Genomic DNA, 22,515 nt, shown 5'->3' with positions numbered 1-22,515 from the left:
CTTTGTTAATAAAACTCTGCATGAAGTGTAAGCTGGGCGTTTCGATCACTTTGTAAAAGACTATTCTAATGAGTGAGTGTGGAGCTGATTCCAAAATGTGGCCTCGAACCCGTTACGCCACGTAACTCAATCGAAATCCACGGATTGTGCAAAGTTTCCGCAACTGAGAACCATTAACTAGCAGAGTGGGCACCTGAGCAAAATGAACGCTAGCTTGATTGCTTTAAAGAACAGAAGTTATATTCACAAATACTCTCTTATTCGGGACAGTTGAATAGCTCTTTTCAATCTCCCGTTTTTCCCGTGGGGTTTGTCACGGTCCTGGTGGTTCAGGTTTGGGGAAAGAAAAGAAGCCCCCGTCCCCCCCATCCCCCCCCACTTTTTTTTTTCTCCCAGGGTCAGAAACTAGCAGCTGCGGTTAGAAGGTCTCCACCCGCCCGCCTTGGTATAAGCGATTTTCTGGTGTGTGCTTCGGGGGGATCCGCTGTGGTTGTTGCCTGCCTGTTCTTATCGAAACTCACCTTGTGTTGACAGGGGACGCCCCCTTCCAGTGCTGGCTCTGTAGCGCCAAGTTCAAAATCAGCTCGGACTTGAAAAGGCACATGCGCGTGCACTCGGGGGAGAAGCCTTTCAAGTGCGAGTTCTGCAATGTCCGCTGCACCATGAAGGGCAACCTCAAGTCGCACATCCGCATCAAGCACAGCGGGAATAACTTCAAGTGTCCGCATTGCGACTTCCTGGGTGACAGCAAGGCCACCCTCCGCAAGCACAGCCGGGTGCACCAGTCGGAGCATCCCGAGAAGTGCTCGGAGTGCAGCTACTCGTGCCCCAGCAAGGCGGCGCTGCGCGTCCACGAGCGCATCCACTGCACCGACCGGCCCTTCAAGTGTCAATACTGCAGCTTCGACAGCAAGCAGCCCAGCAACCTGAGCAAGCACGTGAAGAAATTCCACGCGGACGTGGTCAAGACCGAGGCCTTGGAGAGGAAGGACTCGGGCCGGCAGAGCAGCCGGCAGGTGGCCAAGCTGGACGCCAAGAAGACTTTCCACTGCGACATGTGCGAAGCGTCGTTCATGCGCGAGGACTCGCTCCGCAGCCACAAGAGGCAGCACAGTGAGTACCACGAGAACAAGAACTCGGAAGTGACCGTCCTGCAGTTCCAGATAGACCCCAGCAAGCAGCCGGCCGCGCCCCTCACCGTGGGCCACCTGCAGGTGCCCCTGCAGCCCAGCCAAGTGCCCCCGTTCAGCGAGGGGCGACTCAAAATCATCGTTGGTCATCAAGTGCCGCAGGCCAACACCATCATCCAGGCCGCGGCCGCCGCGGTGAACATCGTGCCCCCCGCCTTGGCGGCGCAGAACCCGGAGGAGCTCCCGGGGAACAGCCGGCTGCAGATTTTGCGCCAGGTCAATCTGATCGCCCCCCCCCGGGCCTCGGGGTGTCCGAGCGAGGCGGGCGCCATGACCCAGCCGGCTGTGCTGCTCACCGCTCACGACCAGGCCGACGGAGCCACTCTGCACCAGACTCTCATCCCCGCGACCCCAGGCGGCCCCCAGGAAGGCTCCGGCAACCAGACTTTCATCACCAGTTCGGGGATTACATGCACTGACTTTGAAGGCCTTAACGCTTTGATTCAGGAGGGGACCACCGAAGTGACCGTGGTAAGCGACGGAGGTCAGAACATCGCCGTGGCCACCACGGCCCCGCCTATATTCTCCTCCTCTTCCCAGCAAGAATTACCCAAGCAGACTTACTCCATCATTCAGGGGGGAGCCCACCCAGCCTTGCTCTGTCCGGCGGACTCCATACCAGATTAGAACTGAAAAACCAAAAGAAAGGGGAAAAGAGGACTGACAAAACAGGAAGTCGTAAATAGAATTCTGTGAGAGGTTTGCTCTTAATGTTTTTAAGGATTGTTGTGAAACCCCTCCCCTCGTAATAAATTGTAATTTTATACTGCTTAACTATAATTTTTTAATGCTGTAATAATAACTTTGAGGTCACCTCTGAATCGCCGTGTTATTTAGCTGTTGTAGGATTCTTAAATGTTCCCAAGATGATTCCAGTTAGGGGTTGGAATTAAATGCAGTGAGTCGTGAGTCCATTTGTTTTGTCCAGCTTGATTTCCCAGTTCTGAGAAGGGTTTTTTCCAATCTCACTAAATTTGTGTACGAGATGGGACTTCCCGACCTCTCTTAAGTTACGGTTCTGAAATTCTCCTTCGAGTTTGGGCTATTAGTGTTTTAGTACATGGATACCAATCTATTGGCGTGAGGACCATTTTCTACATAATGTTACACGGATACTGGACCCCCCCCCCCGCCCTCCACCAAAAAAAAAAAATGTTTAGTGCTAATCAGAAAAAAAAAGGAATGGTTTCCTAATAAATTGATATGTGAGTAAAATATACTGAATGTTAATGATTCTTTAGAGCCACAGTATGACTGGGGCATGATGGGTGTGAATTGTCCTATGGCTAAAGAGAATTTGAAGAAGCAAAGGTTTTTAGACCCCTGATAAATATTATACAAACATACCAGTCAACTTAAGTATTCATGGTGTCCAAAGTGACCCAACTGTATAGCATTTCGAAACCTGAGATTGATGAGCCTGACGTTTCTGTTTAGATGCAAATGTGATGTGAGCTCCTACTTACGTTTGGGATAGTTTTCTTGGATGCGATTGTTTTAAATATCAACATACGGGCAGTCCCAGGGACCAGATGAGTGGGACTGGGAAAGTACTTAGGGTTTTCGAAAGCGAAGGCTCTACGATGGAAAGGGAAATTTAAAGGTTATTGTTTTGGATTGAAATGCTGTTTGATCAGTAGGTGGCACCAGAGAGCAAGCTAGAATCACTCAGGCTTCCACCCAAAGACATGAACTTCAGGGTGGTTACCTCTAATTTCCAGCCTCTAGCATGATCTTCAACTCATGTTGGGCTCTTAGTATATACTGAACGAATGAAACATGCTCTCACAGAGTGTCAGCAAGGATTGGGGAGGAGAGGAGGGTTCTCTTGTGAGAGGAACACATTTACAATGTTAGAAAAAACACATTTTTTAACTTTATTTAAGATGTATTTATTTATTTGAAGACTTATTTGTTTTTGAGAAAGAGAGTACAAGCAGGGAAGGGGCAGAGAGAGGGGGACAGAAGATCCGAAGCAGGCTGTGACTACAACAACTAGCTCCACATGGGGCTCGAACTCACGAACTGAGATGATGACCCAAGCCCAAATTGGATGCTTAACCAACTGAGCCGCCCAGGTGCCCTAACTTTTTTTTTTTTTTTTTTTTTGGTAATGTTTATTTATTTATTTTGAGAGAGAGAGAGAGAGAGAGAGCGAGCAGGGGAGGGGCAGAGAGAGAGGGAGACAGAGAATCCCCAGCAGGCTCTGCACTCCCAGTGTGGAGTCCTGTGTGGGGCTCAGACCCATGAACCATGAAACCATGGCCTGAGCCAAAATCAAGAGTCAGATGCTCAACCGACTGAGCCACCCAGGTGCCCCCAAAACACATTTTTTCCAGAGTCCTCACCACTTTGACTTTCCTGGCGCACAAAGTTCTCATGCGGATCAGCTCACTTTTGCATAAAGATATTACCCTCCCCCACTTTTTCTCTGCCAATAACAAACTTAGGAAATACACACAATGGTGATGCCGAAACCTTCAGGGTTTGCCTGTTGGAAATAGGAAAGTCAGCTTCCCTTAGGAAATAGCTATAGAGTTTGAGCTTTCTTTGATCCTTAATATTTGAACATAATTCTGAAGGTTCTGGGATGGTGGGGTTGCCACAATTTATTTTCCTATTAGCAATGGATATAGTGAGCCACTAACCATGATTTGGTAAGAAATTGAAAAAGTTTCCAGCATACTATGTTAATATTTTAATAATTTCACTGCTTTAGAATTCTTGCTTACAGCTCTTTAGCGTACTATTTAGCTAGGGGCACCTGGGTGGCTCAGTTGGTTGAGCATCTAACTTCAGCTCAGGTCATGATCTCACGGTTCGTGGGTTTGAGCCCCGCATCGGGCTCTGCACTGACAGTAGGGAGCCTGCTTGGGAGCCTCTCTTTCTGCCCCTCCCCCACTCATCCTTTTTCTCTCTCTCTCTCAAAATAAGTAAACTTAAATAAATAACTATGTAGCTATTCAGTTTTATCCGGGAAACTTCTAGTACCACGAACTTGTTTTCTATCTCTTTCTTTTTTTTCCCAGAATGCCCCCTTTTCTTTTTCAACTTTTAAAGAGGTTTTTTTTCCCCCCTGATTAGAAATGCAGTGTACATTCAAGGTAGAAAAGATGTGAAACACATATTATTTTTAAAAATTAAAGTTGCTAGGGGCATCTGGGTGGCTCAGTCGGTTAAATGTCCGACTCTTGATTTGGGCTTAGGTCATGGTCTCCCAGTTCATGGGATCAAGCCCCGCATGCTTGGGATTCTCTCTCTCGCCCTCTCTGCCCCTCCCCTGCTCATTCACTTGTGTGCTCTCTCTCTCCCTCTCTCTCTCTCAAAATAAACATTTTTTTAAAAAAATTAAAGTTACTAGTATTCTTACCTCCCAGACATAAAAATTGTGACCATTTTGATGGATTTTCTTTTTTGATGGACTTCCTTTGTTTCTATGTTTATGTATGGTATGCCTTCCACCCCAGTTATAGAGTTGGGTTTGAATTGAACATGCTGTTTTCTGTTTATATGTTCTATTTCTTTTTAAATCTTTGCACCTTGCCTGGCTGCTGCCCTCTATATACACATATACATGCCTATGTACACACACACACACACACACACACACACACACACACACGTGCATATTTGCATTTTTTTGTAACAAACCACAACAGCAAAATGTGTTCCTTGCAACAAACTATCTATAGGATGGTACAAAAACCAAGCCAATCATCTCCAGCCCCCTCCCTATTCTCATCCTACCCAAGGTTAGTAATGTTAAGTTTTCTCTGCGTTCATACTAACATACATAGGCTCAAAAAATAACAGAAAAGTTTTTTTTCCTATTTTTCTCATAATTGTATCACACTATGTATATTTCTCTGTAAGTTGCTCTTACGATGCTGTGTATTAACAGTACTGCAGGTGAATACAGCTATCTCTAACTTTCTGCTTAAGCAAAAGGTAGTAGGATGAACATACCACACGTTATTCGACCATCTCCCTACTCGTGGACGTGCAGGTTGCTCCGTTTTCGTTTGCCGTTACAAACGGCAGCGGTAAACGTCCTACCTGATCGCTCACGTTCAGTTGTGCTTTCGGAGTTTCAGCGAGTGGCCGTGGCTGGTACTGGCATAGTTTGAGATTACTTTTTCGACACGGTAGTCTCACACGTGGTGTGCATCCCCACCATCACCAATCCTGGGTGTTAGCAATCTTTCCAAGTTTTGTCAAGCTGGCGAGGGAAATGAGCCATCTGGTCTGTGTGCATTTCGCCAGCTGGTGTTTTCATCTGCCTTTCTGTGGCGTCTCTATATAGACTTGTTGGTGATTTGCATTTCTCTTGTCTGTGAACCTTAAACGCATCCTCCCTCACTTCCCTCCTTGGATTGTTGGGCACTGGAGACACGAACCCCATGTCTGTCACATATTGCTGAGTTTTCTTCCCTCCTGTCCTCTGTCTGGGGACTGTTCTTGCAATGCCATCACCATACAAAAAAAAACTATCTTTTTCTATAGTCAGAATCTTCTGTTGCTTCACTTGTGGCTCCTGTTTTATCTAGGACAGGTCCTCTCTTCCCCTGAGATGAAAAAAGGGTTTTTTTCCTTTAATATTTTTGTGGTGTGTTTTTAGTTAGCAAGTTACTGCAGCAAAAATTCCTAGCTATGCCCATAGGACATGGGAATTTGGTGGCTCACACGTGCAGGACCATTTGTTAAATAAAATATTCTTTTCCTCGGAATGGAAATCCTAATTTCACCTGTAGACCAAGTTCTCGAATACACTTGGGTCTGCTTCTGGAAACTCTGATTTGTCTCACTGATCTTTAATGTCTTTTCTGGTTTGCCGGCAGCACAGACTTTATTATATTAGCTCTAAGATAAGCCTTACTGTCTTTTAGAATCACAAAGCCTCCCTCAGCTATTCTGTTCCAAGATTTTCTTAGCGATTCTTAGATATTCTTTCTTCCAAATGAGCTGTTGTTTGTTTGTACTATACAGTACTTCTCAGCTCCCCTCCCCAAGAAAGAAACCTTTTGAGAATTTTTATTAGAAATGTGTTGGGGCGCCCGGGTGGCTCAGTCAGTTAAGCGTCTGACTTCAGCTCAGGTCATGATCTGACGGTCCGTGAGTTCGAGCCCCGTGTCGGGCTCTGTGCTGACAGCTCAGAGCCTGGAGCCTGTTTCGGATTCTGTGTCTCCCTCTTTCTCTCTCCTCCCCCGCTCATGCTCTGTCTCTCTCTTCTCAAAAATAAATGAATGTTAAAAAATTAAAAAAGAAAAAAAAAGAAATGTGTCAATGTGATATTGCACCTATAAACAGAATGACTTTTTAAAACATGTTAACTCTTACACCCAAAAACCTTTATTCAAATCCTGTGGTAACCGTTATTCAATAAAATCATATGGTGGCTCAGCCAGTTAAGCGTCGACTTAGGCTCAGGTCATGATCTCATGATTTGTGAATTCGAGCCCCACATCGGGCTCTCTGCTGTCAGCACAGGACCCGCTTCGGATCCTCTGTCCCTCTCTCTCTCTCTCTCTCTCTCTGCCCCTTTCCCGCTCATGCTCTCTCTCTCTCAAAAGTAAACATTAAAAAATAATCATAATAAGTAAAAATAAAATCTTTTAAAAAATCGTATTAATTGACAATCAGTATTAGAAACTCTTGGTCTCCCATATATATAATTTACGATGGTCATAATACAGTCATCTCATTTCTAGTTTCTTTCATCTTGTAATATTTCTGCTACTTTGTTTTCTTGTCCGGTTGCAATTAGCCTGAGCCTCCAAGAAAAGGTGATACAGCTGGCATCTTTTTGTGTCTCCAATTGGAATGTGAATGGCTTCAGAATCTCCCCGTTTAATATAATATACGCTGTTCTTTTGAGCGGTAGTTTTTCTAGCACTTTGGTCACTTTGTTCTGCACTTTTCACTTAGAGTTTTTATCAGGGTAGTTTGCTGAATTTTGTCAAATATCTTTGGAGTGTCTTGACATAGCTTTTTGGGGTTTGCACGTAAGTACGCGGATGCAGTGAATTCGTATAGCCTGGTCCTGAATCACCTTGCGTTCCCGGAATGAGCCATCTCGGTCACATTGGCTGAGTCTTGTAACACACTGCTCGGTTGCATTTACTCTGTTTCACTTGGAAGTTCTAGAACTCTAACCGTAAGCGCCATTGATCTCTGGATTTCTTTTTTGTGCTCATATTTGCTTGTTCCTGGTGGGTGATGCTACTCTGAAGATAAATTGGCACTCTTCTTTTTCAGGGACTTAGCAATAATTTTGCCATCTTGGGAATGATCTGTTTACTGTGTGGGCTGTAAGCCCTTTTTCGTTGCTCATCCTTAACAAAACTTCCCAACTTTTTCTACAGTTATCAGTCTGTGCGGGTTTTATAGCCCTTGTGGCTCGATTTTGGTCATTTATATTTTGCAAAAGAAAAATCATTCACTTTGCTCTAGCTTCCAAGTCGCCCGCTCTATAATTCTGTTCAACATCCTCTTAAAATTATTTTTAAATCTTCGGCATTTGGGGGAGATCTATCAGCTTTCTTTGTTTTTTTTTTTTTAATTTTTTAATGTTTATTTATTTTTGAGAGAGAGAGAGAGAGAGAGTGCAAGTGGGGGAGGGGCAGGGAGAGAGGGAGACACGGACTCCGAAGCAGGCTCCAGGCTCTGAGCTGTCAGCACAGAGCCCAATGTGGGGTTTGAACCCAGGACCCGCGAGATCATGACCTGAGCCAAAGCTGGATGCTTAACCAACTGAGCCTCCCAGGCGCCCCACCAGCTTTCTTATTGCTACTGGTTTCTAGGGGGTGTTTCTGTTTTGTTTTGTTTTTGTTTTGTTTTGTTTTTTTGTATTTTCAGTCTGCTCCTCAGTTTGCCAAAGGGATTGTCTGTTGTCCACTTGTATTAAAGTAAAAGTTAAAATGTTAGAGTAAAAGCTTTTGCTTTTATTTACTTGCCTTACCCTCCTCCATTCTATTATTTTCTCTTTTCTCTTTATTCATTCGTTTTCCTACTTTTCTTTCCGTTTAGTTTGTTCCTCTAATTTCCTGCGCGTTCACTTCTTCTCAGCCTTTCATAAGGAAAGCATCGAAAGCCATGTATTTTCCACGGTGACTTCGCCTCTGTTAAAAAGATAATCTTTTAAAAGGTTTACATCAGGACTGTCACAAATGACAGTCACACGTGACGTGACACAAACATAAAATATTCGTGAGTGAAACGTAACGAAAATATTAACGAGGGCATTGGTTGCCACAGGTTACAGCAGGTGTGAAGGAGAATTCGGTGCACATACACTCACATACCCGATCAGAAATGCTACAGTGAATTCACAGACACGGGCACCACTGCTCAGTGTCTTGTGGGCAAAAGCCACTGCATTCCACCTGACAAAGTGCCTTTGCATTCCTGTGGATGAGGTATTTGCGTTATTATACGTTCCTGTGACTCACAAAGTTGCCAAATATCTCAAAACCAACAAAAGGCACTAACCTGTCGAGAATTCGATAACCCAGAGCTGGGAACAGACAGGATACCCAGCACTCATTTTTGCCTATTTCGGGGTCTTCCAGAAATGTCCGTGATGTCCATATCCCTGTAGATTTTTTTTTTAAGTTTATTTACTTATTTTTGAGAGAGACAGACAGAGTATGAGTGGGGGAGGGGCAGAGAAGGTGGGAGAATCCCAAGCAGGCTCCAAGCTGTCAGCGCAGAGCCTGATGCAGGGCTCAGACTCACAAACCATGCAATCGTGACCAGAGCCAAAACCAAGAGTCGGATGCTTCAACCGACTGAGCCACCCGGGCGTCCCCCTATAGATTCTTATATGAAGTATCCTTCTTTCCTAAATTTCTAGATGCTTTGTCATTTCAATTTTAGGGTGGGCTGTCGGAACAGAATCCAAGGGTTTATACAGAGATTCGTTTCTTATTTTTCGAGTATTTTCAATTTGTGAAACTGTGTTTTGGATTACAGCTTCTGATGTTCAGAATGAGCGTGTGATCTGTGAAATACATGCTTTTTGTAATTTATTAGTTTTCTTTAAGGCCACGCACGGGCCCAGGTTTTGCTTGGACTGGCGGGTTATCGATGAAGTAAGCATGGTGACTGAGCTATTCAGTTCCTCTAATCCTCTCTCAGTTTTTGTCTATTTGCTAAATTTTGAAAGAAGTATTTTTATTTATTTTTTTAAATCTTTATTTTTGAGAGAGAGAGTGTGTGTGAGCAGGGGAAGGGGAGAGACAGAGGGAGATACAGCATCCAAAGCAAGCTCCAGGCTCTGAGCTGTCAGCACAGAGCCTGACTCGGGGCTCGAACCACAAACCGCGAGATCATGACCTGAGCTGAAGTTGGAGGCTTAACTGACAGAGCCATCCAGGCGCCCCTTAACCAAGCCTTTCTTATAACTACTAGGGTGTTTTGCTTTATTGTACTTTGCCCTGTGTCACTTTTTTTTTTAATGTTTATTTATTTCTGAGACAGAAAGAGACAGAGCATGAGTGGGGGAGGGGCAGAGAGAGAAGGAGACCCAGAATCTGAAGCAGGCTCCAGGCTCCGAGCTGTCAGCACAGAGCCCAACGCAGGGCTCGAACCCAAGAGCCGTGAGATCATGACCTGAGCCGAAGTCGGTCGTTCAACCAACTGAGCCCCCAGGTGCCCCCCATTGCCCTATGTCGTTTGCAGAGTACGAGTTGTTATATGTTCTTTGTCAATTTTACCTTTTTTCCTTTTCTATACCAATTCTTTCCATTCAGTAGCTTTTGACCTTAAAGTATAATATCATATATTATAATATCATAATAATATTCTAAGTCCTATTTTATTTTATTTTATTTTATTTTAATTTTTTTTCAACGTTTATTTATTTTTGGGACAGAGAGAGACAGAGCATGAACGGGGGAGGGGCAGAGAGAGAGGGAGACACAGAATCGGAAACAGGCTCCAGGCTCCGAGCCATCAGCCCAGAGCCCGACGCGGGGCTCGAACTCACGGACCGCGAGATCGTGACCTGGCTGAAGTCGGACGCTTAACCGACTGTGCCACCCAGGCGCCCCAAGTCCTATTTTATATTTATTTACACGTGCCTGGCTTACTTTTGCCTTCTCTGTTATTTAATATCTTTTATCAGCTTCCTTTTTTCTTTGGTAGGAGAATTATCATTCGTACATTCACTACTGTCTTATCGAATATTTTGTTTATTAAACTTTGTGATTTTTCTCCTTTTCCTTTTTAGCTTTTCTCTTTTCTCTTGAAAGTTCTTGCAAACGTCTCTGTTCTGCTAACAGTTACTTTCCAAGCTTTACGGATCATTTTTAAACTTACATTTCTCCGGGTGCCTGGGGGGGCTCAGTCGGTTAAGCGTCTGACTCTTAATTTCAGCTCAGGTCATGATCTCGTGGTTCATGGGATTGAGCCCCATGAATGGCTCTGTGCTGACAGCATGGAGCCTGCTTGGGATTCTCTCCCTCCCTCTCTCTGCCTCTCTCTCTCTGCCCCCCCCCCCCGCCATTAAATAAATAAATATTTAACTTAAAAAATACATAAATTTACATTTCTTTATTGCTGTCTCAAATATAAATATTAACCATGCCCCAACCTCCCCCAAAAAACCTCCTCCCCCATGACAGGGGACCCTTGGACCTCATGTCTTCCAAAAACCCCCTCCCCAAATCCTGAGTTTTGCCGAGACAGTTCATGAGTTTATTTCCAAGCTTTTGTTAAGATTTGTCCTGTGGTTTGTCTCAATTCCCGCATTATTATCACCCACTTACATTTGGCCAAAGGTGACAATGGTCATTGTTTGCCATCATTTCCTGTATTAGTCGTCCTCTTCTCCTCTTTCACATCTTCACTCTGATCCTTATTCCGTTAAGAGTGCTTTCTTGAGTATGTTTTTCAGAACGGGCACCTCAGTGGGCATTCCTCTGGTCCTGGCAGATGAAAGATAGCTCGGGACGTAGGATTCTTTTCTCTCCAGTGATCTTTAAAGTCTGTTCTAGTGGAGAGGAAAGGTTTTGTTTTTTTGTTTTTTTTTTTTCAACGTTTATTTATTTTTGGGACAGAGAGAGACAGAGCATGAACGGGGGAGGGGCAGAGAGAGAGGGAGACACAGAATCGGAAACAGGCTCCAGGCTCCGAGCCATCAGCCCAGAGCCCGACGCGGGGCTCGAACTCACGGACCGCGAGATCGTGACCTGGCTGAAGTCGGACGCTTAACCGACTGCGCCACCCAGGCGCCCGGAGAGGAAAGGTTTGATACTAATCTCATCCAATTCGCAGATGCCCTACATCCAGGGACCAGCCACGCTGGGACAAAATGTCAGTGTCATTAGGGAAAAACGTGGAAACTCACCTCACTCCCCTCGCCCAATCAGAGTGACAGAACCAGTCTCTGAAGCTTCCAGAATAGGAGGACCTGAAGGGCTTGGACGTGGCAAATGTTACGATCTAGAAAAGTTTTTTGTTGCACGTGCCCTCCTACTTCTCAATAACAAAAGTAGGGTTATCTCATTTGAAATTTGCATTTTTTTATTCCCTATGACCATGCAGCTCCTAGCTTTTTTTTTTCTAACTGAAGTATAATTGACACAGAATATTATAGTAGTTTCAAGTATGATTTGTTATATATATATTACACATACATACATATACGGTACATATGTAATATACATACATATTACAAAATGAACCCCAACGTAAGTTACCATCCATCACTATACAAAGGTTTTTTTTTTTTGTTTTGTTTTGTTTTAATGTTTTATTTATTTTTGAGACAGGGAGAGACAGAGCGTGAGCAGGGGAGGGGCAGAGAGAGAGCGAGACACAGAATCCGAAGCAGGCTCCAGGCTCTGAGCTGTCAGCACAGAGCCCGACGCGGGGCTTGAACTCACAAACCGCGAGATCATGACCTGAGCCGAAGTCGGACACTCAACCGACTGAGCCACCCAGGCGCCCCCACTGTACAAAGTTTTTACAGTATTACTGACAGTATTGCCTATGCTGTACGTTACATCCCCCTGTCTTATTTATTTTCTAACCGGAAGGATGTGCCTCTTAATCCATTTCACCTAATTTGCCATCTCCCCACCCACCTGCCATCCAGCAACCATCAGTTTCTTCTCTGTATTCATGAGTCTATTTTGTTTGTTCATTTGCTTTGTTTTTCAGATTTCATATGTAAGTGAGATCATATGGTATGTGTCTTTCTCTCTCTGACCTCATCTCTCTTAGCAGACTACCCTCTAGACCCATCCATGTTGCCGCAAAGGGCAAGCATTCGTTTTTTTATGGCTGAGTAATATTCACATATGAATTTATCCATTCATCTATTGATGGACAGTTAGGCTGCTTCCATGACTTAGCTGCTGTAAGTAACACTGCGATAAACGTGGGGATGCAGATATCTTTTCGAGCTAGTGTTTTTTTCATTTTCTTCGGACAAATACCCACATGGTAGCTAAACTTTCAGTTTTCTTAAGGAAACTCCACAGTGTTTGCCATGGTGGCCGCACCCATTTGGCTAGAGCTCCAAGCTTTAAACATTTTTTTTCTACATCAGATCATCACTAGAAATAATTTGGGGAGGGGCGGGGGGCGCCTGGCCGGCTCAGTCGGAGGAGCATGTGACTCTTGATCTCGGGGTCATGAGTTCAAGTCCCACATTGGGTGTGGAGATTACTTAAATAAATAAACCTTAAAAAAAAAAATTTTCGGGGCGCCTGGATGGCTCAGTCGGTTGAGTGTCCGACTTCGGCTCAGGTCATGATCTCGTGGTTCGTGAGTTCGAGCCCTGCATCGGGGTCTGTGCTGATAGCTCAGAGCCTGGAGCCTGCTTCGGATTCTGTGTCTTCCTCTCTCTCTACCCCTCCCCCACTCATGCTCTGTCCCTGTCTCAGAAATAAATAAACATTAAAAAAAAAAATTAAAAAAAAAAAATTTTCTATTGGGATGTGGTAAACTACATAAATATATTATACATTTTGATAAGTAATTATTAAAGATAAGCAAAATCTTACTGGTAATATATATCTTGATGAGCTAGATAGGCCTACTTTTTTTTTAATGTTTTATTTATTTTTGAGAGAGACAGAGCATGAGTGGGGGAGGGGCAGAGAGAGAGGGAGACCCAGAATCCGAAGCAGGCTCCAGGCTCTGAGCTGTCAGCACAGAGCCCGACACACTTGAACTCACAAACTGTGAGATCATGACCTGAGCCAAGGTCGGACACTTAACCGACTGAGCCACCCAGACTCCCCAGATAGGCCTACTTTTTAAATCAGCTTATATATCCTTGATGAATGTTACCTTTCTCAAAAAAAAAAAAAAAAAAATTTTTTTACCAACTGCTGGAATAAGATACATGTAATTTTCAGTTATTCTCTTTTTAATGGGTGTAAACCCTGAGAAGTCTCTTTCACATAAGGATATGGAAACAGAAATTGTATTGTTATAGTGATGCTTCTCAATTATTTTAATGCTTTCTGAATTACATGCTAGAAAATCACATAATGATTGATCCTAACTAATTGGGTCCATTTGGGTAAAAGCAAAGAGGTGAAAACCACCTGGGATTTCTCTCCCAGGCATGGAGCACTTACCTTCTCAACACTGACACTGTAAGTGCCCGCATTTTGTCCTTTTTTTTTTTTTTCTGGCATCCCAGAGATTTTACAGCCCTGTGCGTTGATTCAGTACAGATTATTCATGATGAGTTCTCAAATGATCAAGGTTAGGAAAAAGTACACACAGAAATCAAGGATCTGAGAATTGATTTCCTTCATCAATCCCATAAACCTCTTGAAAGACCTTTGTTTACTCCTGAAACACAAGAACCTTACCTGAAGTCTCTGTCCCTAGAGCGGTGGTTCAGCTCTAACTTTCCATGTAAGGAGCTAGATAGCAAATATTTTCAGCTCTGTGGACCACACGGTCTTTGTTACGACTATTCAACTCTGCCATATATCCTGGGAGCCATAGACAGTACGTAAAGGAGTAGGTGTGGCTGTGTTCCAGTAAAACTTTACTTATGGGCATCGAAATCTGAATCTCATAAAATTTTCACATGTCAGGAAATACTCTTTTCCTTTTGTATTTTTTTTCAGCCATTCAAAAAAAAACTGGGAAAACCATGCTTAGCTTACAGGTCCCGCAAAAAACAAGTGCTGGGCCATAGGTTGCCAACCCTTGATCTGGACCCTGCGCATAGTAGGTGCATGATAAATATTTATTAAATAAATGGCAGTCATGATTTTCAGTGGTAAAAGCTGAGATTTCTTGACCCACGATGTGCCACCACCATGCTGAATGCTGTACGCAATAATCTCATTTAATGCTCCCCTCCACCCGTGAGGGCGGTTATCCCTCACATTGTGCTGGGAAGGATGTGTTTCTCAACTGGCCTGGCGTAAGAATCAGCTGAAAAATGTGCCTTAAGTGCCCACGGACACAGCCCAGCTCCAGAAACTCCAATACGGTGCCTCTGGACAGGTCCTGATAATCTGTATTTTAAATCTAGCACCTCTGGGAGGCGCCTGGGTGGCTCAGTCGGTTAAGTGTCTGGCTCTTGATTTCGGCTCAGGTCATGATCTAGCTCGTGGTTTGTGGGTTCGAGCCCCACATCAGGCTCTGCGCTGACAGTGTGGAGCCTCCTGGGGATTCTCTCTTTCCTTCTCTCTCTCCCCCTCCCCTGCTTGTGCTTGCACTCTTTCTCTCTCTCTCTTAAAATGAGTAGATAAACATTAAAAAAAGAAAATCTAGGGGCGCCTGGGTGGCGCAGTCGGTTAAGCGTCCGACTTCAGCCAGGTCACGATCTCGCGGTCCGTGAGTTCGAGCCCCGCGTCGGGCTCTGGGCTGATGGCTCGGAGCCTGGAGCCTGTTTCCGATTCTGTGTCTCCCTCTCTCTCTGCCCCTCCCCCGTTCATGCTCTGTCTCTCTCTGTCCCAAAAATAAATAAACATTGAAAAAAAAATTTTTTTTTTAAATAAAAAAAATTTAAAAAAAGAAAATCTAGCCCCTCTGGGGATATTTCTGATCTAGGCAGTTGTGAAACATCAAGGTATAGAACCAGAGATTCAGAGAAGGTAAGAGACCTTCCCCAGGTCACACAGCCGTTAGCCCTAAGAAGTTTCAACCTAGAGCCAACACTCAAGTGACCTGCCCTCGTTCTAATCAGTGTGTTTTTGCTGGTCAGGACCTTCAGCCCGCTTGCTAAATCAGGGCTTGTTTGCAGGAATCCACGGGCAGAGGGACCTTCGTGGGATACTAAGTGAGACTGGGCAGGCTTTCCTGGCGTGCCCGCCGAGCCCACCCCCAGATGTGAATGACGGATCTAATTTTGTTGCGCCTTAGTTTACAGTATGATTCGGGGAACTCAGAGTTCGTCTCTTTGCGGTGAACCTGGGCACAACCAAATGCCTCCGTGTCGTATTTGCACTTATTCCACCCGGCCGAGCAGAGCTGGTGAATGCACACCTGTACTGTGACACGAGTTCTCTCGAGACAACCCAAGGGCTGTGTCCTGGGACACGGTGACTGCGTGCATCCTAGCTCCTGAACGCTTTTTCTTTTCAGTAACTCATCCTTTCCGGTTTGGGCTTTGGAAGAATTCTCCTTGGAGAAGTAAAAACGAAATGCCTGCAACTGAAATTTCTCTTCAATCCATTAGCCAGATTTGGATCTTTGGGAACGATTTCAGTAGAGACTAAAAACGCCAGTGGTTTTCTCCTCCAACCCTCCTGGTTCCTTCAGTGCTGTGCTGCTGTCCTTTCTGGAGGTCAGAAATTATCTGAGGTCGGGGCGCCTGGGTGGCTCAGCTGGCTAAGCGTCAGACTCTTGGTCTCGGCTCAGGTCACGATGTCACAGTTCGTGAGTTCGAGCCCCACGTCAGGCTCTGCACTGACAGCATGGAGCCTGTTTGGGATTCTCTCTCTCTCTCTGTCTCTCCCTTTCTCTCTGCCCCTCCCCTGCTTATACTCTAAGTCTCTCTCTCAAAGTAAATAAAGAACACATTAAAAAAAGAAAAGAAATTGTCCGAGGTGGTCTGAGGAACCAGATTCAACCCCATAGGGCTTTCCCACCACGGGACTCCCCGCTTTTAGCCCACGAACGACAGGTTCAACAACACAGGCTGCAAAGGGTGAACTCTCGTTTAAACCAACCCTTCACTTTTTTTTTCTAATCTTTTTTAATGTTTATTCATTTTTTGAGAGAGAGAGAGAGAGTGGGGGAGGGGCAGAGAGAGAGGGAGACCCAGCATCGGAAGCAAGCTCCAGGCTCTGAGCCGTCAGCATGGAGCCCGACGCGGGGCTCGAACTCACGAACCGTGAGATCATGACCTGGCTGAAGTCAGACGTTTAACCGACTGAGCCACCCGGGCGCCCCGACCCTTCACTCTTTGAAATGGTCTCTCACTACTTATTTCTGTGCTTCCAGTAAGATGGGAAAACAGAGTGAGACAGAGGTCACGTGACTCGCCCAAGGTCCCTCTGCTGGTGACTGGCCTGATGGCCCCTGAGCCCGGCCCGCTTCATACATCATCACTTCCTTCCCCAGCCCTGAGTACCTGGCTAGTGGCTAACGCTCAGAGCCAAGATTACCTTTCTCACTCTGTTTGGTTTCGCTTTCTAATTTCGCTTGGTGCCTCTGACGTCATCCTGTTATGAGAGCAAATCAGGGCCCCCCCAAAAGTCCCCAAAACAGAGAACACAGGCTCCCAGAAAGGTAACAGTCTAATACTGATTTATTAAGAACCAGCAAGGTCACATTGCTACTGTCCTGGGTTGTGGGTCCTTTTCCCCTACATAAGCCCCCTTCCCACACACACACACACACACACACACACACACACACACACACATACACACACACATTTAAAATTATATTTTACAACTTTGTGGGTATAACGATGGATGAGCCAGGCTGGATCATATTAAATATATTTTCTTTTGATTTCTAAAGCACTTTCACGGACTCTGAGCATCATGCCCACTGAGCTTAATGGAAAAGTCAGCCCCGGGGCTGGGAGATTATAACCAACATGAGAAATGCAAGAGAAGGTTCGTTCTACAGGGAGAAGACATGGGTTGGGCAGAAAGATACTCACTTGTATTTGTTTTGCCCTAGTTTATTTTATTTTTTTTACAAAAGCGTTATTAAGACAATATTCATATACCAGACAGTTCACCCTTGAAACTGTATAATTTTAAATTTTGTTTAACGTTCATTTATTTTTGAGAGGGAGGAAGAGCGTGAGCCAGGGAGGAGCAGAGAGAGAGGGAGACACAGAATCCGAAGCAGAGCCCGACACACTTGAACTCACAAACCGTGAGATCATGACCTGAGCTGAAGTCAGATCTCACGGTTTGTGAGATCATGACCTGAGCTGAAGTCAGATGCTTAATCGACCGAGCCACCCAGGTGCCCCCACCCTTGAAACTGTATAATTTAACAATTTTTAGTATATTCACTAACATTGTGCAACCATTACCAGTATGTAATTGCGGAACATTTTCGATACCCCAAGAAGATATCCCAAGAAGAAACCCCGGCTCCTTAGGAATCACTCTCTGTTCCTCCCTCTTCCCAGCCTCTGGCAACCACAAATCTGCTTTCTGGCTCTACGTTTTTGCCTTTTCTGAGCATTTCACATCCCTGGAATCATACCATACGGGATCTTTTGCGACTGATGGCTCTTATTCAGCGTAACGTTGTCAACGTTTGTGTTGTAGGATGTATCAGTGCTGAATAGTATTCCACTGTCTAGACAGGCCACGTTTTGTTTATCTGTTCACCATTTGGTGAAATTTAGGTTGCTTTCCTATTAGCCCTTGTTTGTAAGATATTCATATATTCAGATTTTTAGAATTATTTGTGAACTTTGATCATGATACCCGCTGCGTATTGAGCAACTACTCTGAGTCAGTCACAGTAATTCAGTGAACGTCCCCAGCAGCCCCTTAAGGAGCTGTTATTACCCTCCCCATCTTAGAGCTGATGAGATTGAGCGATAGAAAGGGTAAGCAGCTGACCCCGGGTCCCACGGCTAGTTGATTTGATTTGATTTGAAACACACAGTGATTCAGATCTTCTTCTGGAGCCAGAATCCCGTGTCGGAAATCCAGTAAACAGCAGGGCACATCCGTCCGCCTTCGCTTGAACACAAAGACAGAGCAGTAGGTACGAGCCCAGGGGCCAACATGAAAATGGGAGGGCATGGCAGGGGGATGGGACATTTCTCGCTCAGGTGAGTAGGACAGGTGGAGGTGGCGGGCCAAGGAGGTGCTCCGTTCTCCTACTAAGCTAACGTCCATTGAGCACTTACTGCAAGCCAGGTACTTACTAAGCCTTTAACTGCCACCTCCTACCACCAACTCCCCCGAAATCAAGAATGGACCAGAAGAAAGCTCTGAGGTTTCTTCTGGCAACAACATTGGCATCCCTGAGCCCCCAGGAAATACATCCCTCCATACTCATATCGTATTTACTTTTTTTTTTTTTTAACATAGATACATTTATTCGTATTTTTAAAACACGGTTTCTTAGGACAGTCAAGATTTTTTTTGGATGGAAAAATTACAAGTCCAGTGGTACTTTTGACTATTCTTCCTGACATCAATCTCTTTTCTTTTTTTTTTTTTTTTCTAAAATTAACTATGACATTTGAGAAGAATTAGGAAGTTACTTTTTTAATGCTGGTGTGGTTTTGAGCAATGGTGATGGTCATTTACCTTGGACTACATTTTTCCAGTATTATCCTTGCCCTGAGAGTTACTGCACGGGATTCTGAAGGTGGAACTAGATGTTATTTAGTTCTTAGAACAAGGGAGACTATAGAGCGAATGTTCTGGATCCCATCCACTCTTATGATACTGGCAGTTCGTTGGTAGAATCGTTCCGGCTGCGTGTACAGAACGAGGGACAGGTCAGGGGGACGAAGACACCGGGTCGAATGATTGAGCCCCTGCCTTGAAGCTGTTTATTGTCCAGGGCACCATCGTTTCCTCTACCAAAACTGTGGGTCTGGAGGGCTGAGACTGATCCTGACCACTCTGCACCCCCGGAAAAAGCGCTCAGTAAATGTTCATGGAACTCATTCATTCATTCATTCATTCATTCATTCATACAATAAGTGTTTTCTGGCCACCTGCCGTGCGCCAGATGCAGTTCTGGAAACTTGAGGGTTATCAATGAGCAGAGAGTGATCTTTGCCTTCATGGAGTCCACCTTCCAGGGCGGGGAAGCAAACAATACACAGCAAACAGAATACAGAAGTGTGTTACAACAGTGTCAGGAGGTGATGAGTGCTGGGGGGGAGGGGAGTTCGGTAGGGGGAGAGGGGTTGATGTTTTAAATAGGGCAGTCGGGGACGTCCTCCCTGAGAAGTTAAGATCAGAACAAAGACTGGAATGAGGGAGGAAGCCATGCGGTTACCAAGGAGAGGAGAATTCCAGAGGGAAAAGCCAGTGGGAAAACCCTAAGCGAAACACGAGAGTGCTTTTCGGTGTAAATGTGGCTGGAAACGGGAGAAAGCGAACAACAGCAGTAGACAACGAGGATGATGCGAGAATTTTTCTCTATGCCTTGTGCGTGCCTGACATATATCATGATAAAAATTAAAGCAAGAATGGCAATTGTATTCACTCTGCAAATATGCTGTTGGTGCTGCGGGGCAGGCAGGACCCTTGCCCTCTGGGAGCTCACGGTCTCATAAGGCAGACAGCACATAAGTGCTATCGCGGGGGACACGAAAGCATGACCAGGAAGCCAGGTGACCCAGGTTTGGACCGCCCAGGGGAGGCTGCCTACGGAAGGTCAAAATGCGCAGTAATAGCCACAGATGAAAAGCAGGAACTAGGAAATGGGCAGTGAGCATTCTAAGGGAGGGGGCGGGAACATACGAAGGTCTGGAGGGAGAGGGGTCCTTTGCGATTGGAGCATTTTTCCAGAAGGGAAAAGGGGAAAAAGGAAGAACACAGATTGGTGCTCTTCGTGGTGCATTTGGCGCCTGGGGAAGTTGTTTATCGCAGGAGAAAACAATGCCACACGTATACCATAAATAAAAGACGATCGTACAGTTCACCGTCCAAACTGGGACACCTGTGGGAGTGAAGGGGCACCGTTGAGAATGATGTTGGGAGAGCAGATGTGAATCAGCTTCCAATGTGACGTTGTGACTGACGGAAGGCCACGGCCAGAAGCTGTCAGCTAATGACTAGAGCTTAGCCCTAGCAGTACGATGCAGCAATGCAACACGAGGCAGATATTAGAGTGTCGCCTCCCACGGGTCAGTTTTCCGAAGAAAAGAACAAGTCCCATGCCCCAAAGCTGATCAAAGCTTGGGTCTTTGACCTGATGCTTTAGACATGAATCGATTAGGAGTATAAATGTCTCTGTCAGCCTTTACCAATCTGTTTATGCTTCACTGTGTGATTGTATTCCAGTCTTCAATGTTAACAGCTGCGGTAGATCAGGTTATTGTTCCAACTCGACACTCCCTCCCTGGGACCGAATTCTATGCATCCACCCTCGCCCATCGGCATCATGGTGGGTGAAATGTGCTTCCCCACCCCCACTGATCTGGGGCAAAGCCATGTGATTTCCTGTGGCTAATGGAGTACTAGTGGACCTGATGGGAAAAATCTCTCATTCGTTAATGTGCCTGTACGATTCGGCTTATCCTCTTATTCTCAAGTGACCTGTCCTGAGAAGAACGTGCCCTGTGTGGCTGATGGCCCAAGCAGAATCGGGCAGACAAATGGAACTGACCTCAACCCAACCCTCAGCCTAGAGCCAAAGCCAGCAGAGCCACAATGAACTCACAGACCTAGAAAAAAGAACATAAATATTTGTTGTGGAAAGCCACTGACATTTTCGTTTGTTACACCAGCACAGACTGACTAATACAGGAGACGATGAGTGAAAACGTCAATGTATGATCGAATACAGAATTACCATATCCAGTATTCAGTATTTATTTGAATGAGTGAAATCATGTTTTCCCTACAATCCTACTTTAAAATAGCTTTCATACTCTGGTTTCTCTTCAGATCAAACAAATCTTTCGCCTTTGACTAAAATAACTTTTGGGGCACCTGGGTGGCTCAGTAGGTTAAGCGTCAGACTTCAGCTGAAGTCGTGATCTCGTGGTTCATGAGTTCGAGCCCCACATCAGGCTCTGTGCTGTCAGCATGGAGCCTGCTTGGGATCCTCTGTCTTCCCCTCCGTGCTCACACTTGCTCTCTCTCTCTCGCTCTCTCTCTCTCTCTCTCTCAAGAATGTTTTTTAAAAAATAAAATAAAATCACTTTCAACACAAGGGTGATGAAAAAGTACCATTTGGATATAAATATATCAGGTCTCTCCTCCCATCTTGTTTTGCCTCCTTTTCTTACCTTTTTTTTCTTTTTTTTAATTTTAATTTCATTTTCCTTTCATGGGCAAGGACACCTACCCATAGGACTCCCCACCCCATCTACGTAGGACCTGTTGGCCTCCATAGGGCATCTTTTGTTCAAGGCAGCATTTTGCCGGTTGGCTCTGAGACCCAGCACCCCCCAGGAGCAGACGCACAGAAGGAACGTAGTGCTGGAGATGCCTCCACTTTTATGAGACTTCACACCTTCCCACAGAGGATTCTGTTCGTTTCGAGCTACCTCTCACTTACCAGGGTCTTCAGAAAGACAAACAGTTTAAAAGATGGGTATGTTGGGGCTCCTGGGTGGCTCAGTCAGTTAAGCATCTGACTTCGGCTCAGGTCACGATCTCTCGGTCCGTGAGTTCGAGCCCCGCGTCGGGCTCTGTGCTGACAGCTCAGGGCTTGGAGCCTGCTTCCGATTCTGTGTCTTCCCTCTCTTTCTGCCCCCCACTCGCACTCTGTCTCTCTCTCAAAAATAAATGATAAACATCAAAAAAATAAAAGATGGGTATGTCGAAGGCTCAATGAGAACTTAAAAATTAGAAACTAAAAAAATAAAAGAACAGGGGCCCCGGAGTCCAAAAGAATTGGGCCCAAATCCCGGTTCGGCATCTTCCCAAATATTTGACCCAGCAAGCGACCTAACCTCTCCGAACCTCAGTGTCTTTTCCTGTATGGCGGGAATAATAACAGCACCTACCTTAGAGCCTCGTAAAGTAGGGTTAAATAAACTAATGCATGTGGAGAAGCTGGCACACAGTAGGCGGTCAATTGATGTAGCCGAATACAAGAGCAGCGCTAATGAGCCGCTTGCTCAGCGCACATGCGTCCTTGGTGAAGCCACCCAGACCTCGCACCCGTCATTGTCAGGGCTGCTCGCAAGCCACCTCCGCCCTGTGCGGTCCCCGCGCTCACCTGG

At 45.3% G+C, this 22,515-nt stretch overlaps 1 protein-coding gene across 5 annotated transcripts in view; it reads left to right on the top strand.

Moving 5' to 3' along the window:
* The window catches only part of ZFP64 (ZFP64 zinc finger protein), a 92,653-nt gene that overhangs the window by 29,675 nt on the left and 40,463 nt on the right, over positions 1 to 22,515 (top strand). For 3 of the 5 annotated variants that reach the window (XM_086702505.1, XM_086702503.1, XM_086702502.1), the window contains one exon: positions 535 to 1,964. The exons of the other annotated variants lie outside the window; for them this stretch is intronic. In XM_086702505.1, the coding sequence (XP_086558631.1) occupies positions 535 to 1,817 (1,283 nt within the window). In that variant the 3' untranslated portion in view covers positions 1,818 to 1,964. Of the gene's footprint in view, positions 1 to 534; positions 1,965 to 22,515 lie in introns of those variants that run through there. 5 annotated transcript variants of the gene reach the window in all.

Source organism: Puma concolor, chromosome A3, assembly GCF_028749965.1.
Source record: "Puma concolor isolate L17-30 chromosome A3, mPumCon1.1.hap2, whole genome shotgun sequence".
Classification (NCBI taxonomy): Eukaryota; Metazoa; Chordata; class Mammalia; order Carnivora; family Felidae; genus Puma; species Puma concolor.
The sequence above is the reverse complement of the archived record's forward strand: the minus strand, read 5'-3'. Positions and strand labels throughout refer to the sequence as shown.